Genomic DNA, 16,758 nt, shown 5'->3' with positions numbered 1-16,758 from the left:
GCCGCCAGGTACCCCGCCGCAATGACATTCTGACATGGGGCATGCGATGACACTGCTGCAGCGGTCACCTACCCGTGTCAGAACAACATCTCTGAACCAGGAAGCAGAGAGCGGCATCAGTACAGGAGCGGTAAGGGATCCATGAGGCGAGTACGGCTTTTATTTTTGCAGAGTCAGCACTATAGAATGGTTTTTCTACCAGAAAACCTCATTAACGCAAACCCAATGTAAAACACTCCATGTGCTGAAATGTGAGGAGCACACAAACAAATAGACATGTAAGAGTAGGTTCACATCAGTTTCCTTTTTCATTCTTCTGATCGGTCAGAAAAATAGGGAAAACACAGATATCTGCAAAATGGTTGTGTGAATGAGCCCTTATGCTCAGTTATGCATCCGTTTCAGCCATTTACGAATGAGATCTGTTATTTTATACGGAAGAAAGTACTTTGTGGAGGACTTTCTCTCCCCCCCCCCCCCATCTAAAATAACGGATCTCAGACGGAAATGGCTAAAACGGACGCAAAATGTGCATAACTGATGCTTAAATTAGAGGATCAGTTTGTTTTCTGATCAGAAGAACAGAAAATGAAACTGTGATGTGGACCTACCTTAAGAGGTTAACCCAATGGATCTCAAGCAGCTGAACCAGGACTGCCAATACCGTGCGCTAAACTGCTGAAAGGTCCAGTACAAATCCCCCCACAGGTGTATGTCGGGGAAGTTGCACAATATTCTTCGTACTTCACCAGCTGTGCCTTGTACGTATAAACTAATGCGGTTGTCCACAGCAGCCAATCAGAACACTGCTTCTATTTTGTAACTAGCAATAAACACTTCTCTGATTGGTTGTTCTGGGCAACCGCTCCACATTTGCGCTGCCCTAGTTTTTATACACGAGGCCTCATGTTCTGCCTCGAGGAGGGAATTTAATCATTTCCTTGGGAAATTCTAGTGACAAAAAAAAATAAATATAATCTGATTTTGGCGCACAACTGTTTGTGATTTTGCGCCACTCTTGAAAAGTGGGTGCTAAAGGGGTGTGGTTAGCTATGCTAATTAGGTGTGCGCCAGATTTATAATCAGTGGAATAAAAAGGAAAGAAATGGGGTAAAATCTTGACAAAACTGTTTAAAGATGCACCAAATTTATCAAATGTCCTTTGGAACAAAGGACAGGAAGGCAGACTGGGGAAAAATTCCTCTCATGATAAGTTCCCTCCTTTAGTTACTAGAACAGTCGTCCGCCATTTTCCATTACATTCTGACACCTCTTGTGACTCTGCATAGTGATAAAACATTAGCGAGACACATTTCATAAAAATTAAAAGGGGCAGTACATGATGGACCAGTCCTGCGTTATGTAAAAGGAACCTCCATAGGGAACACAGAACTGATGACGTAGTGTTTCCAATGCAGGACGCCGCTGAGGGCAGCCATGGCTGCTTACTTCAGGTGCAACAGCAAAGACAAAAGTACAGGACCCCTTTTAATGCAGATAGATGTGTAACACGTGAAACCCCCAATTCACTCAGTGATACAAGATACACGGCAGTAGCCATCTACAAAGACAGTCAATGAACATGAAGGCAAAGCATAGAGCATCCCCTGCTGTAACTTTCCTCAGAATAGTCATGGGGATGACTAAGGAAAGTAAAAAGGCATTGAGGAGCCATTTTGTCACCCATGCTCATGAGCAATTAATATAACTAAGGAAGTTCAAGGCTGGAGTCTCCTTCCAGGGGCGGGAATGACCACAGCCTTACATGTATAAACAATTCACTCATGTGCACATAAAATGGCTGCCTCTGAGGTGAGAAGTACTCAATGATAAATCGCTTAAAAAACTCCTTTGGTGAAGAAATATAAAAAAAAATGTATTTTCTTGTGCAATAGCCCTTAGTAACAGCTAGGTAAGCAACTGCTAACACTCATGCACTGTGAGCTTCCCGCTGAATATAATTGTAATATAAGGCGATTATAGAAGGAAGCCATGACGCTCTGTACCGCTAACCTGATTAATGTTTATATAGGAGCATATACATGGTCGCCATCACAGTATGGGGGTCTTATATAGGTTATTAATGCATAGATTATATGGATAGAATTGTGCAGTAAATGCCACAGAATCTGGCCAGACCAAAAAAGTATATACATTTTTAGAGGAATCCATGAAACTACTAAACTATGTGAACCCTTATTGCAGTCATTTGGTGTAGACCAGTGATGGTTAAAAGGAACCAGTCATCAGCTTTATGCTGCCCATACTAACGGCAGAACAAAGTAGAGACAGGTGAGATGATTTCAGCGGTCTGTCATTTATAAGTTAAAAGTAAGTGGTTGCTGAGAACAAACATCACAATCATTCCTGGGCCAGGAAAAGAGTCCCGGACACCTGAGAAGAGTCCTGGTTATTCATGAATTCCTGCTCTCCCGCCCACCTGCTGATGTCCATCAGTCTTCTACCTTTCTCTCTAGGAGAGAACTGCCAATCATCAGCAGATGGGCGAGGAGAGCAGGAGATTATGGATAACCAGGACTCTTCTCAGGTAGATGTGACTCTTCAAGGCCTGGGCTGCAAGGATTATGATGCTGGTTCTGAGCAACCACTTACTATTAGCTCACAAGTGACACACCGCTGACATCAGCATTTCTGTCACTACTTAATTCTGTCCTCAGTGAGGTCAGCATACAGTCAACAGGTTCCCTTTAACCTCCGGCACTCCAGCTGTGGTAAAACTACAACTCCCAAGATGCCCACGTGCTTGGTTGTTCTCAGAACTCCACAGAAATTAATGGAGCATGCTGGGAGCCGTAGTTTCCATTCATTTCTGTGGCGTTCTGAGAACAACCAAGCACGTGGGCATCTTGGGAGTTGTAGTTTTACCACAGCTGGAGTGCCAGAGGTTAGCCATCACAGGTGTAGACCCTTGTAGAGGGATGCAGGGAGGGGGCGTCTCCACTATTTTGTAAATCTACAAGTCCCAGAATTTCCCCTCCCCAACTGTATCCTCCAAACTACACATACCCTCATACTAAATTATTGCTAACCCTTATATACTAGTCCGATAATCCGGAAAAAATGAAATTTCTCATATGAGCTGCATTCTGACATCTCTATCTTCTACACAATACTGTCGTCCTCCAGCTGCCGTGGAACTACAACACCCAACATGTTCCGACCACCACTAGTGGGCAAGGCATGCTGGGGGTTATAGTTACACCACAACCAGAGGGATGCAGACTGCTGCCAAACAGCAAATGTAAAATATGGTTAATAAATTAAACATCTATAGGGGGCCTAAAAAATGATAAACAAGGTCACCATATTACAACATAAGAGGCAAAGCATATACCCAAAAGATATCAGTAACAGCATTCAGAGGGCCCCCACACCCCATACAGAAGCCAGTGTACTGAACCCTATATTCGGCCAGATGGATTGACAGCCTGAATACTGGTCCAGTGAACAATATGGCCGCTGGTATGGTCATAAGCAAACAGTAAAGGTCTATACGTTCATTCTGGAAATATAAACTTTGTGCCATAGACATTCGCATTCACAGTGATTAATAATCAATGACATACGGAAGTATTAAAGGAGTTGTCCGGGTTCAGAGCCGAACCCAGACATACCTCCATTTTCACACAGGCAGCCCCCCCCGACTTCAGCCTCGGAATAGTTTATTGCTCCGATGCTCTCCTTTACCCTGCGCTAAATCGCGCAGGGCAAAGGCATTTTTGTTGGGAGATCCAGTGACGTCCCGGGCTCTCCATGGGGCTGCCAGGAAGCCTGGTGATGTCACCGGCACTGATGGGCGGGCTTTAGCGCTGCCCTAGCCAGTAAAACAGCTAGGGCAGCACTAAAGCACGCCCATCAGAGCCGGTGACATCACCGAACACACTGCTGGGCGGAATCCTCTGCCCGGCAGTGTTATTGTAAACAAAAGAGCCCGTGCCCTGCGCTATTTAGCGCAGGGCAAAAAAGAGCATCGGAGCATAAACTGCTCCGACGCTCAAGTCAGGGGGGCTGCCGGGGTGAAATTATGGGTATGTCCGGGCTCTGAACCCGGACAACCCCTTTGATAGCCTTAACCCAACAAAAATCTTACCAATAATTGCATTTACTTGGGGTGGGGTTATTATGCTGCAGGCGGTTTTGAAGGGGTGCTCATAATAACCCCTAAATCAATCAAGACATAGGAATCTGTATAGGTTTTCAAGTTAGAAGCGGCAATAGGGTATTTTATATGGACCCTCCCTTTAAATATTTCTATTAGTCGTTAGAAAACTTTGATAATCTGGAAAGAGACGGGGCTGAAATTGGGACAATAGAGAATGATGGGCAGTGGGAATAATCTGCAAGTGTCCATAGAGGTCCGTTTAGATGCTCTCCATGGCTTTAAACTCACTAAGAGCCTGCACTGGGTTGACATGCTTCTTCTGGGATGCTCGCTTGATCTTAGTTTGGGTCTCATCAGGCTTCTCTCTCTTGACAAGGGGCTTCTTCTCAGGGGCTTTCATTTTCCAAGACACTGCAGGTAGGTTAAGAGAAGCCATGCCTTGGGATTTCTGATATTTGGTGGAGGCCACGTAAGATGCTTTCACCGTTTGCACTACAGCATTCATCAGATTCTTGGCAGCTTGTATGAGGGACATGGCGCTGTCAGCTCCGGAGACAACCAACTCGCCACCAAGATTCTGTACTTCGGCTTTGACCTTGCTGCAAATATTTAACTGATGGCAGTATAAGGCAATGCGTTGGAGATAGGCCAGAAGGTCCTGTTTGCAGGCAGAGTCAGGGCAGTGGTCAGCAATGGTCCGGCCCAATTTATCCATCCGTGAACCAGCCTCTGCAATTTTCTTGGCTGCCCCAATGACATCAGAAGCATTTTTGAGGGGTCCTTTGCCCCTTGTAAAGTCAGTCATCTCCATCATGATCATGCACATCTGCTTGGCCAGGACAATAATGTCATTGCCATTGTCATCCCATTTGGATACCTCTGCATCCAACTTGCTCTTTTCTTCCTGGAAACTTGCCACCTGCTCAGCAATTTTAGCTTTTTGCTCCTGTGGAAGCTGGGCCATGATGGCTCTGGCACTCTGCCCAGCAATGAGCTGATCATCTTCAGTCTGGATACTGGTACGACTCCTTACATCAAAGTCCTCAGTTTCAAAGTCAGAATCATCCAGTTCTTCGGGTGTTCTTATCATAAGCACGGCTTTGCGGATGTCACGGATGCCATCATACACCAGTCTGGAGGCATCAATGAATTCATTCTCATCTACTGGTAGGTTGGAGTCTCCAGTAAGAGCACTGGCTGCAGCTTCTACTTGCTCTGCAAAACGTGGCATAACAACATCTGACAAGAGTTTGGTGGCCTCAACAACCTTCTCAGTGTAGATGCCAGCCTCATAGTTTTCCATTTCAGCAGTGACAACATGGATGACTCTTGCAGCACGACCACGGATTGCACCAGCTGTACGATCGAGTCCATCAACATCCCTTTCCTGGAGGGCAATGACACACTTGTTGACATCTTCTAATATGTGGTTCTCGGAGACTGCCAAGAAGTCATCAATGGAAGTGATGTCATCAACAGCATCGGTCAGGATACACACTTGCTTCTCCCACTGTTCCTTGAAGATGTCCATATTGTCCATGGCCACTTTACTATGAGGTTTAGCTGCCAGCGCCAAGGCTGCATTGATAACCTGAGGGCAGAGTGCTTCAAGCTGGTTGGCAGACATTCGGACAATTTTAACCCCATCTTCATTGTTGGATATGGAGCAAGCCAAGTTGGCCACTTCAATCAATTTGGTTGCATGTTCACGGAATACCTGGGCGTACTCTTTGACTTCTTTCTCATTCCCGTTCTTGGCAGCCTCGATTAAGACCAGAAGAGGCACGTTGGTTTCAAGAAAGGAGTCAGAAACGTGATCCATAACTGCTTTACGTAGCTGCCTGCGCAAGTCTCTGGTCTTTTTGGTCATCCGGTCTATGGCGATATTGAGGGCATCACTCCTTTCTTTACGCCCGGCATTTCCCATGTACTCTGTGAGGAGGTCTTGCAGAGCTTGTCTCACCGAATTACATTCGGCCACAATCCGCTCTCGGCGGTCATCACGGGTGCAAGCAGAATCAGCCATTAGGGCAGCGCCACTGATGATGCTCTCCAGGCGTTCCTCTAGAGTTGGCCTGAAACGCTCCTCGCTGAATCCCTGGGGGTCCATAACAATCTGTTTGTCAAAGTTATTTAAGGCAACGGCAAGCTCACCTCCATGCTGGGCAGTGGTCTCCTCTGAGGTGGTGGCTTGGGCTGCGTTGGAGATGCCAGTCACTGCTTGCTGGAGCTGCTTATAGACCAGGTCTCGGTTAGCTCTGTAGGCAGCTACATCTGGGTGCTGGAGACAGGCCTGGGTGGCAGTGTAGAGGATGGGTAGGTTCTTCTGCAGGATGCCCCTGGCTGCTGCCATCTGGTCCCGGTGCCCACTATCCTTGAGCTCCTGCTGGCGCTTTGCAGTCATGGCTTGCAGCTTGTCCACCTCTGCCTTCAGGGCTTTGTACTGGATGCCCAGGTCCTGCTCGGTGCCCGCATTCCTCAGCTTGAGGATGCCCTCCTCCACCACCTTCAGCTGCACCAGCAGCTTGTACACATCGGCCATGTCTGCCAGGATGAGCAGCCGGGTGACCGCGGACAGCAGGGTGCGGGCGGCTCGGACGACATTCCCCCTCTTCACCGAGGAGCAGGGGTCATCAGCGAAGTCCCCGGAGGCTGACCTCATCTGCTCGCCCTGAGTGCGGACATCCTCCACCGCCGCCGCCAACTCTTCCCGTAGGAACTGGCTTTCTCGGGCGATCTTGTCGCCGCTCTGCAGGAAGTTCTGCGTCGCTTGCTCCACGGAGGCGGCCAGCACTTTGGCTTTCTTGGAGCGGCCCTTCTTCTTGGCGGAGGGGCCTTTGTTGCTGGTGTTGACCAGGGTGGTGACCTGAGTGACCAGCGGCTCCAGCAGTCGCTCCACGGCCAGCGTGCGGATCTCCAGGGACTTCGGGTCCCACTTGAAGTTGATCTCGGCCGTATTGACGCTCATGGCTGCGCCCTGTCTGTGCGGCTGCGAATGACTGACTGCAAACGGGCGAAACTAATGTAGGAAAGCGGCGGGGGAGGGGAGGCTCCTCCCTGCGCGACGAGTATTGTTCCGAATCCCAGGGAATGAGGGCCGGGAACTTCCGGCTCACCTCAGCCCCCCCTCTTCCACCTCCTCCTCCTCCACCCCGGGATACTGCCATGACGTCATGCGTTACACCCGCGGGCGTGCCAGCACAACACTAGGGAGGTGAAAGGGCGCAGCGACCAGAGGAGCAGCCGGGCGTGCTGGGACTTGTGGTCCCACAGCCGAACTCTCTGGCTATCTGAAGGTCTACAATAGCGTGTCCATAGCCTAACTATATGCTCGCTGTGTAAAATACTCGGGGACAGTAAGAGTGAATTCACACACAGCAGTGGAAACGCATCTTAAAAGCCACATGTGGTAATTGCTCAGTTTTTTTTTTTTTTTTTACTACAGGCGAAGTATGAAAATGTGTTTCCCCTGTCAGCAAAACTGGGTGTGGGTTTTCAGAAGCGTTTTTTATGTGGTTATTAACTTTTGCGTGTGAATAGATCTTTAGTAGAGATGAGCGAATTCATGTTAGGGTACTTTCATGCTTGCGTCAAAGTTTTCCGGCGCTGAGTTCTGTCCTAGGGGATCAATACCGGAAAAGAACTGATCAGTTTTATCCTAATGCTTTCTGAATGGAGAGCGTTCCGTTCAGGATGTCTTCAGTTCAGTCACTGTACGGTTTTTGGACGTAGAAAATACCGCAGCATGCTGCATTTTTCTCTCCGGCCAAAAATCCTGCACACTTATCAGAATGCCGGATCCGGCAGTTTTTTTCCTTTGGAATGTATTAGTGCCGGATCCGGTCTGCGCATGCGCAGATCTTTACAAATGTAAAAAATTTAATACTGGATCAATTTTTCTGGATGAAACCGGAATCCGGATCCGTCTACAAATGGTTTCCGCTTGCATACAGATTGCCGGAATCCAACGACGCAAGTGTGAAAGTACAACGCTTCGTTGGTCCGTGGTAACGGAATCCATAACGCAATTCACCTTTTACCACCAAACGAAGCATGAACGAATTCCAAAATAGGAAATTCACTCCCCTCTAATCCTTAGCATTGTACTGTACTGAGGGGTTAGACCTCTTGCACACGGACGTGTGCGCCCCATGGCCGTGCTGCGTTCGTGTGCAAAAAGCCTTAAATGACCAGGGTTGGGATTATCTCTAGTCACTGTGGCCGGGTGTCATCTGTACTACACACCCACTCCATACATTCCTCTCACACCTTGGGGCGTACACTTACATCCAGGTGCAGTACACGGTTAGGCCTCTTTCACACTACCGTATGGCTATTTCAGTGTTTTGCGGTCCGTTTTTCATGGATCTGTTTTTCCGTTCCATTTTTCCGTTCCGTTTTTTCCGTATGGCATATACAGTATACAGTAATGACATAGAACAAATTGGGCTGGGCATAACATTTTCAATAGATGGTTCCGCAAAAAACGGAACGGATACGGAAGACATACGGATGCATTTCCGTATGCATTCCGTTTTTTTTGCGGACCCATTGACTTTAATAGAGCCACGGAAAGTGATTTGCGGCCAAATATGGGACATGTTCTATCTTTGCATGGAACGGAGATACGGAAACACGGAAATGGAATGCATACGGAGTACATTCCGTTTTTTTTTGCGGACCCATTGAAATGAATGGTTCCGTATACGGACCGTATACGGAACACAAAAAACGGCCCGCAAAACGGTAGTGTGAAAGAGGCCTTAAATGGATTTTTCAGGAGTAGAATATTGTAGGCCTTTTCTCAGAATAGGAAGGGGTGGCAGTCCAGTGAGCGCTGCGGCCTCTTCACAGCATGCCAAGCACAGCGCCCTCCGTGGTATAGTGGCCGTACTTGGTATTGTCAGTTGTGAATTCATTAATAAATGTTCAAGAGGAATAACAGAGGAACGAGGTAACGCAGAGTTAAGAGAAATGATGCTCCAGAATTGTTATTTCAGGAAGAATGCCAGTATTCGCTAAATCAGAAATGTCAGGAGAGGTGGAAGGTCCTCTATAAATCACATGATACCAAACGGCATCTAGGGGGTCATTAATAACCCCTATAACTGGCGGTGGATCCGCCGAAGTTATGAAGAGGCGCAGTTTCCTTGCTGTCTCACATTTTGACCATTTTCCACCCTAAAACAGGCATAGAAAATGATGAATGAAATGGGCCTGCCGACCCGCCCCCTTCCCTGCCCATGCCACGGCCACTTTTTTAGACCTGGCTTGAGCGGGAAAAAGTCATAGACTGCAGCGCAACTAACCGCTGCGCCGCAATCTGTGCCAGAAATACGCATAATATAGGAATATTTCTGGATAATAAATGATCCTTGGTTTTTTTTCTTTCAAATTCCTTGTAATGAGCTAAACCTCATTGGGGCACATTTATCAAGCTCGGCTTTTTCTTGGAGTAAAAGAAAACAGGAGTATCGGCAATGCCTGTCTTTAATTTGCATCTAATTTATTATCCCTTAAAGGGGTTGTCTCACGTCAGCAAATGGCATTTATCATGCAGAGGAAGTTAATACAAGGCACTTACTAATGTATGGTTATTGTCCATATTGCCTCCTTTGCTGGCTGGATTCATTTTTCTATCACATTATACACTTCTCATATCCAGGGGTTACGACCACCCTGCAATCCATCAGCAGTGGCCGTGCTTACACACTATAGGAAAAAGTGCGCTCCCACTGTCCTGGCCACCAGAGAGGCCGGCACTTTTTTCTTTTTCCAACCAGCAAAGGAGGCAATATGGACAATCACAATACATTAGTAAATGTCTTGTATTAACTTTATCTACATGATAAATGCCACTTGCTGAAGTGAGACAACCCCTTTAATAAATCGAGTTTTTCTGTTTTGGTTTAAAGGGGTATTCCGGTAGGTACAAGTTATCCCCTATCCACAGGATAGTACAATTCTCCAATATTTCCGGAAGAAATGTATGAAGCGTCCGCTCAGTGCAACCGTCTGCTCCGGTCATTTTAGGGGAGCAGCAAGGGGCCTGCAGGGGGTACGGGGCCCCTATTTCTCGTGATCGGTGGGGGTCCCAACGGTAAGACCACCATCAATCTGATAGTTATCCCCTATCCTGTGGTTTGTGCATGGAAAAACAAAATGTGCAAGTGACGGGAAAAAAGTCGCATATCTATCTCTTTCAATACAAAAAAAAATGGCACAATTTTCCCCTCAATACAGACAGGAAAATAAGCCTGGTCAGGAGTGGAATAGAAGTACTGTTTATGCGCACCTATATAAATAGGTTGGGAAAAAGTATCAAAAGTTTCTTAAATAGGCGCAAAATGAGTTGGTAAATGAGACTTTGGGTCCATTCACACGTCCGTGGTGTATTGCGGATCCGCAATACACCCGGCTGGCACCCCCCATAGAACTGCCTATTCTTGTCCGTGCTCCTGAAATGCGGAGAGCACATAGTGCTCTCCGCATCCCGTTTTGCCTCCTTGAGAATGAATGGGTCTGTACCCGTTCCCGATATTGCAGAACGGATGCGGACCCATTTGCGGACGTGTGAATAGACCCTTAAGCCTCTTTCACACTACCGTTTTCTTTTTCCGTTTTGCGGGCCGTTTTTTGCGTTCCGTATACGGAACCATTCATTTCAATGGTTCCGCAAAAAAAAAAAAACGGAATGTACTCCGTATGCATTCTGTTTGCGTATTTCCGTTTTTCCGTTCCGTTGAAAGATAGAACATGTCCTATTATTGCCCAAAAATCACGTTCCGTGGCTCCATTCAAGTCAACGGGTCCGCAAAAAAAATGGAACACATACGGAAATGCATCCGTATCTCTTCCGTATCCGTTCCGTTTTTGCGGAACCATCTATTGAAAATGTTATGCCCAGCCCAATTTTTTCTATGTAATTACGGTATACTGTATATGCCATACAGAAGAATGGAAAAACGGAACGGAAACAAAAAAACGGAACAACGGATCCGTGAAAAACGGACCGCAAAACACTGAAATAGCCTTACGGTAGTGTGAAAGAGGCCTTAAAAGGATTCTGTCACCTCTTTTTACCCTATAGAGATGCGGACATGCACGGCTAGATCGCCGCTAGCATGTCCGCAGTATATACCTGTCCCATATCTCTGAGTTTTATTGAGTGTAAAAAATGATCTTATATATATGTAAATCAGCCTGGTAAGGAGCCCAAGGGGCTGTACTAACCGTTCTGGAGACCAGCCATGCCCCCCTGTGAAGGGGCCCAGCACCGCCTGTATCCACGAATCTCCTCCTTGCTCATAAAGTCAGATCGCCGTAATCTCGCGGTGCGTGAGCTCGCGCATGCGCAGTGCCGGCATAGTGTTCCTTCCCTGTGCTGGCATCAGCTCAAGGGAAGGAACTGCGCATGCGCGAGCTCACGCACCGCGAGATTACAGCGATCTGACTTTATGAGCAAGGAGGAGATTTGTGGATACAGGCGGTGCTGGGCCCCTTCACAGGGGGGCATGGCTGGTCTCCAGAACGGTTAGTGGAGCCCCTTGGGCTCCTTACCAGGCTGATTTACATCATTTTTTTACACTCACTAAAACCACTCAGAGATATAGGACAGGTATATTGCGGACATGCTAGCGGCGATCTAGCCGTGCATGTCCGCAGCTCTATAGGGTAAAAAGAAGTGACAGAATCCCTTTAACCACCTCCGGACCGCCTAACGCAGGATTGCGTTCCGGAGGTGGCAGCCCTGCGCACAGTCACGCAGCTATGCGTCATCTCGCGAGACGCGAGATTTCCTGTGAACGCGCGCACACAGGCGCGCGCGCTCACAGGAACGGAAGGTAAGAGAGTGGATCTCCAGCCTGCCAGCGGCGATCGTTCGCTGGCAGGCTGGAGATGTGTTTTTTTTAACCCCTAACAGGTATATTAGACGCTGTTTTGATAACAGCGTCTAATATACCTGCTACCTGGTCCTCTGGTGGTCCCCTTTGTTTGGATCGACCACCAGAGGACACAGGTAGCTCAGTAAAGTCCCACCAAGCACCACTACACTACACTCCCCCCCCCCCCCCGTCACTTATTAACCCCTTATTAGCCCCTGATCACCCCATATAGACTCCCTGATCACCCCCCTGTCATTGATTACCCCCCTGTCATTGATCAACCCCCTGTAAAGCTCCATTCAGACGTCCGCATGATTTTTACGGATCCACTGATAGATGGATCGGATCCGCAAAACGCATCCGGACGTCTGAATGAAGCCTTACAGGGGCATGATCAATGACTGTGGTTATCACCCCATATAGACTCCCTGATCACCCCCCTGTCATTGATTACCCCCCTGTAAAGCTCCATTCAGATGTCCGCATGATTTTTACGGATGCACTGATAGATGGATCGGATCCGCAAAACGCATCCGGACGTCTGAATGAAGCCTTACAGGGGCATAATAAATGACTGTGGTTATCACCCCATATAGACTCCCTGATCACCCCCCTGTCATTGATTACCCCCCTGTAAAGCTCCATTCAGATGTCCGCATGATTTTTACGGATGCACTGATAGATGGATCGCATCCGCAAAACGCATCCGGACGTCTGAATGAAGCCTTACAGGGGCATGATCAATGACTGTGGTTATCACCCCATATAGACTCCCTCATCACCCCCCTGTCATTGATTACACCCCTGTCATTGATCAACCCCCTGTAAAGCTCCATTCAGATGTCCGCATGATTTTTACGGATCCACTGATAGATGGATCGGATCCGCAAAACGCATCCGGACATCTGAATGAAGCCTTACAGGGGCATGATCAATGACTGTGGTTATCACCCCATATAGACTCCCTGATCACCCCCCTGTCATTGATTACCCCCCTGTAAAGCTCCATTCAGATGTCCGCATGATTTTTACGGATGCACTGATAGATGGATCGGATCCGCAAAACGCATACGGACGTCTGAATGAAGCCTTACAGGGGCGTGATCAATGACTGTGGTTATCACCCCATATAGACTACCTGATCACCCCCCTGTCATTGATTACACCCCTGTCATTGATCAACCCCCTGTAAAGCTCCATTCAGATGTCCGCATGATTTTTACGGATGCACTGATAGATGGATCGGATCCGCAAAACGCATCCGGACGTCTGAATGAAGCCTTACAGGGGCATGATCAATGACTGTGGTTATCACCCCATATAGACTCCCTGATCACCCCCCTGTCATTGATTACCCCCCTGTAAAGCTCCATTCAGATGTCCGCATGATTTTTACGGATGCACTGATAGATGGATCGGATCCGCAAAACGCATACGGACGTCTGAATGAAGCCTTACAGGGGCATGATCAATGACTGTGGTGATCACCCCATATAGACTCCCTGATCACCCTCCTGTCATTGATTACCCCCCTGTAAAGCTCCATTCAGACGTCCGCATGATTTTTACGGATCCACTGATAGATGGATCGGATCTGCAAAACACATACAGGCGTCTCCCTGGAGCCTTCCAGGGGGGGTGATCAATGACTGTGGTGATCACCCCATATAGACTCCCTGATCACCCCCCTGTCATTGATCACCCCCCTGTCATTGATCACCACCCCTGTCATTGATCACCCCCCCCTGTCATTGATCACCCCCCTGTCATTGATCACCCCCCCTGTCATTGATCACCCCCCTGTAAAGCTCCATTCAGATGTCTGCATGATTTTTACGGATCCACTGATAGATGGATCGGATCTGCAAAACACATACAGGCGTCTCCCTGGAGCCTTCCAGGGGGGGTGATCAATGACTGTGGTGATCACCCCATATAGACTCCCTGATCACCCCCCTGTCATTGATCACCCCCCTGTCATTGATCACCACCCCTGTCATTGATCACCCCCCCCTGTCATTGATCACCCCCCTGTCATTGATCACCCCCCCTGTCATTGATCACCCCCCCTGTCATTGATCACCCCCCCCTGTCATTGATCACCCCCCCTGTCATTGATCACCCCCCTGTAAGGCTCCATTCAGACATTTTTTTGGCCCAAGTTAGCGGAATTATTATTTTTTTTCTTACAAAGTCTCATATTCCACTAACTTGTGTCAAAAAATAAAATCTCACATGAACTCACCATACCCCTCATGGAATCCAAATGCGTAAATTTTTTTAGACATTTATATTCCAGACTTCTTCTCACGCTTTAGGGCCCCTAGAATGCCAGGGCAGTATAAATACCCCACATGTGACCCCATTTCGGAAAGAAGACACCCCCAGGTATTCCGTGAGGGGCATATTGAGTCCATGAAAGATTGAAATTTTTGTCCCAAGTTAGCGGAACGGGAGACTTTGTGAGAAAAAAATTAAAAATATCAATTTCCGCTAACTTGTGCCAAAAAATTTTTTTTTCTATGAACTCGCCATGCCCCTCATTGAATACCTTGGGGTGTCTTCTTTCCAAAATGGGGTCACATGTGGGGTATTTATACTGCCCTGGCATTCTAGGGGCCCCAAAGCGTGAGAAGAAGTCTGGTATCCAAATGTCTAAAAATGCCCTCCTAAAAGAACTTTGGGCCCCTTTGCGCATCTAGGCTGCAAAAAAGTGTCACACATCTGGTATCGCCGTACTCAGGAGAAGTTGGGGAATGTGTTTTGGGGTGTCATTTTACATATACCCATGCTGGGTGAGAGAAATATCTTGGTCAAATGCCAACTTTGTATAAAAAAATGGGAAAAGTTGTCTTTTGCCAAGATATTTCTCTCACCCAGCATGGGTATATGTAAAATGACACCCCAAAACACATTCCCCAACTTCTCCTGAATACGGCGATACCACATGTGTGACACTTTTTTGCAGCCTAGGTGGGCAAAGGGGCCCATATTCCAAAGAGCACCTTTAGGATTTCACAGGTCATTTACCTACTTACCACACATTAGGGCCCCTGGAAAATGCCAGGGCAGTATAACTACCCCACAAGTGACCCCATTTTGGAAAGAAGACACCCCAAGATATTCCGTGAGGGGCATGGCAAGTTCCTAGAAATTTTTATTTTTTTGTCACAAGTTAGTGGAAAATGCTGATTTTTTTTTTTTTCTTACAAAGTCTCATATTCCACTAACTTGTGACAAAAAATAAAAACTTCCATGAACTCACTATGCCCATCAGCGAATACCTTGGGGTCTCTTCTTTCCAAAATGGGGTCACTTGTGGGGTAGTTATACTGCCCTGGCATTCTAGGGGCCCAAATGTGTGGTAAGGAGTTTGAAATCAAATTCTGTAAAAAATGACCAGTGAAATCCGAAAGGTGCTCTTTGGAATATGGGCCCCTTTGCCCACCTAGGCTGCAAAAAAGTGTCACACATCTGGTATCTCCGTACTCAGAAGAAGTTGGGGAATGTGTTTTGGGGTGTCATTTTACATATACCCATGCTGGGTGAGAGAAATATCTTGGCAAAAGACAACTTTTCCCATTTTTTTATACAAAGTTGGCATTTGACCAAGATATTTATCTCACCCACCATGGGTATATGTAAAAAGACACCCCAAAACACATTCCTCAACTTCTCCTGAATACAGAGATACCAGATGTGTGACACTTTTTTGCAGCCTAGGTGGGCAAAGGGGCCCATATTCCAAAGAGCACCTTTCGGATTTCACAGGTCATTTTTTACAGAATTTGATTTCAAACTCCTTACCACACATTTGGGCCCCTAGAATGCCAGGGCAGTATAACTACCCCACAAGTGACCCCATTTTGGAAAGAAGAGACCCCAAGGTATTCGCTGATGGGCATAGTGAGTTCATGGAAGTTTTTATTTTTTGTCACAAGTTAGTGGAATATGAGACTTTGTATGAAAAAAAAAAAAAAAATCATCATTTTCCACTAACTTGTGACAAAAAATAAAAAATTCTAGGAACTTGCCATGCCCCTCACGAAATACCTTGGGGTGTCTTCTTTCCAAAATGGGGTCACTTGTGGGGTAGTTATACTGCCCTGGCATTCTAGGGGCCCAAATGTGTGGTAAGGAGTTTGAAATCAAATTCTGTAAAAAATGACCTGTGAAATCCGAAAGGTGCTCTTTGGAATATGGGCCCCTTTGCCCACCTAGGCTGCAAAAAAGTGTCACACATCTGGTATCTCCGTACTCAGGAGAAGTTGGGGAATGTGTTTTGGGGTGTCATTTTACATATACCCATGCTGGGTGAGAGAAATATCTTGGCAAAAGACAACTTTTCCCATTTTTTTTATACAAAGTTGGCATTTGACCAAGATATTTATCTCACCCAGCATCGGTATATGTAAAATGACACCCCAAAACACATTCCTCAACTTCTCCTGAATACAGAGATACCAGATGTGTGACACTTTTTTGCAGCCTAGGTGGGCAAAGGGGCCCATATTCCAAAGAGCACCTTTCGGATTTCACTCGTCATTTTTTACAGAATTTGATTTCAAACTCCTTACCACACATTTGGGCCCCTAGAATGCCAGGGCAGTATAACTACCCCACAAGTGACCCCATTTTGGAAAGAAGAGACCCCAAGGTATTTCGTGATGGGCATAGTGAGTTCATAGAAGTTTTTATTTTTTGTCACAAGTTAGTGGAATATGAGACTTTGTAAGAAAAAAAAAAAAT

The 16,758-nt window shown here is 46.9% G+C and overlaps 2 protein-coding genes across 3 annotated transcripts in view; one reads left to right on the top strand and one right to left on the bottom strand.

Annotated features, from left to right (window-relative positions):
• IFI35 (interferon induced protein 35) overlaps nucleotides 1–16,758 on the top strand; it is a 93,965-nt gene that overhangs the window by 43,726 nt on the left and 33,481 nt on the right. The gene's annotated exons all lie outside the window — the stretch shown is intronic.
• LOC121003097 (catenin alpha-1-like) lies at nucleotides 3,963–7,243 on the bottom strand. The gene has a single exon (XM_040434671.1). It carries the CDS (start codon nucleotides 7,089–7,091, stop codon nucleotides 4,383–4,385), a length of 2,709 nt encoding a protein of 902 aa, XP_040290605.1. The 5' UTR covers nucleotides 7,092–7,243; the 3' UTR covers nucleotides 3,963–4,382.

This window comes from Bufo bufo, chromosome 6 (genome assembly GCF_905171765.1).
Source record: "Bufo bufo chromosome 6, aBufBuf1.1, whole genome shotgun sequence".
NCBI lineage: Eukaryota > Metazoa > Chordata > Amphibia > Anura > Bufonidae > Bufo > Bufo bufo.
The sequence above is the reverse complement of the archived record's forward strand: the minus strand, read 5'-3'. Positions and strand labels throughout refer to the sequence as shown.

Coding starts and splice junctions, on each gene's coding strand:
- LOC121003097 (XM_040434671.1), bottom strand. CDS start 7,091: ATGAGCGTCAATACGGCCGAGATCAACTTCAAGTGGGACCCGAAGTCC.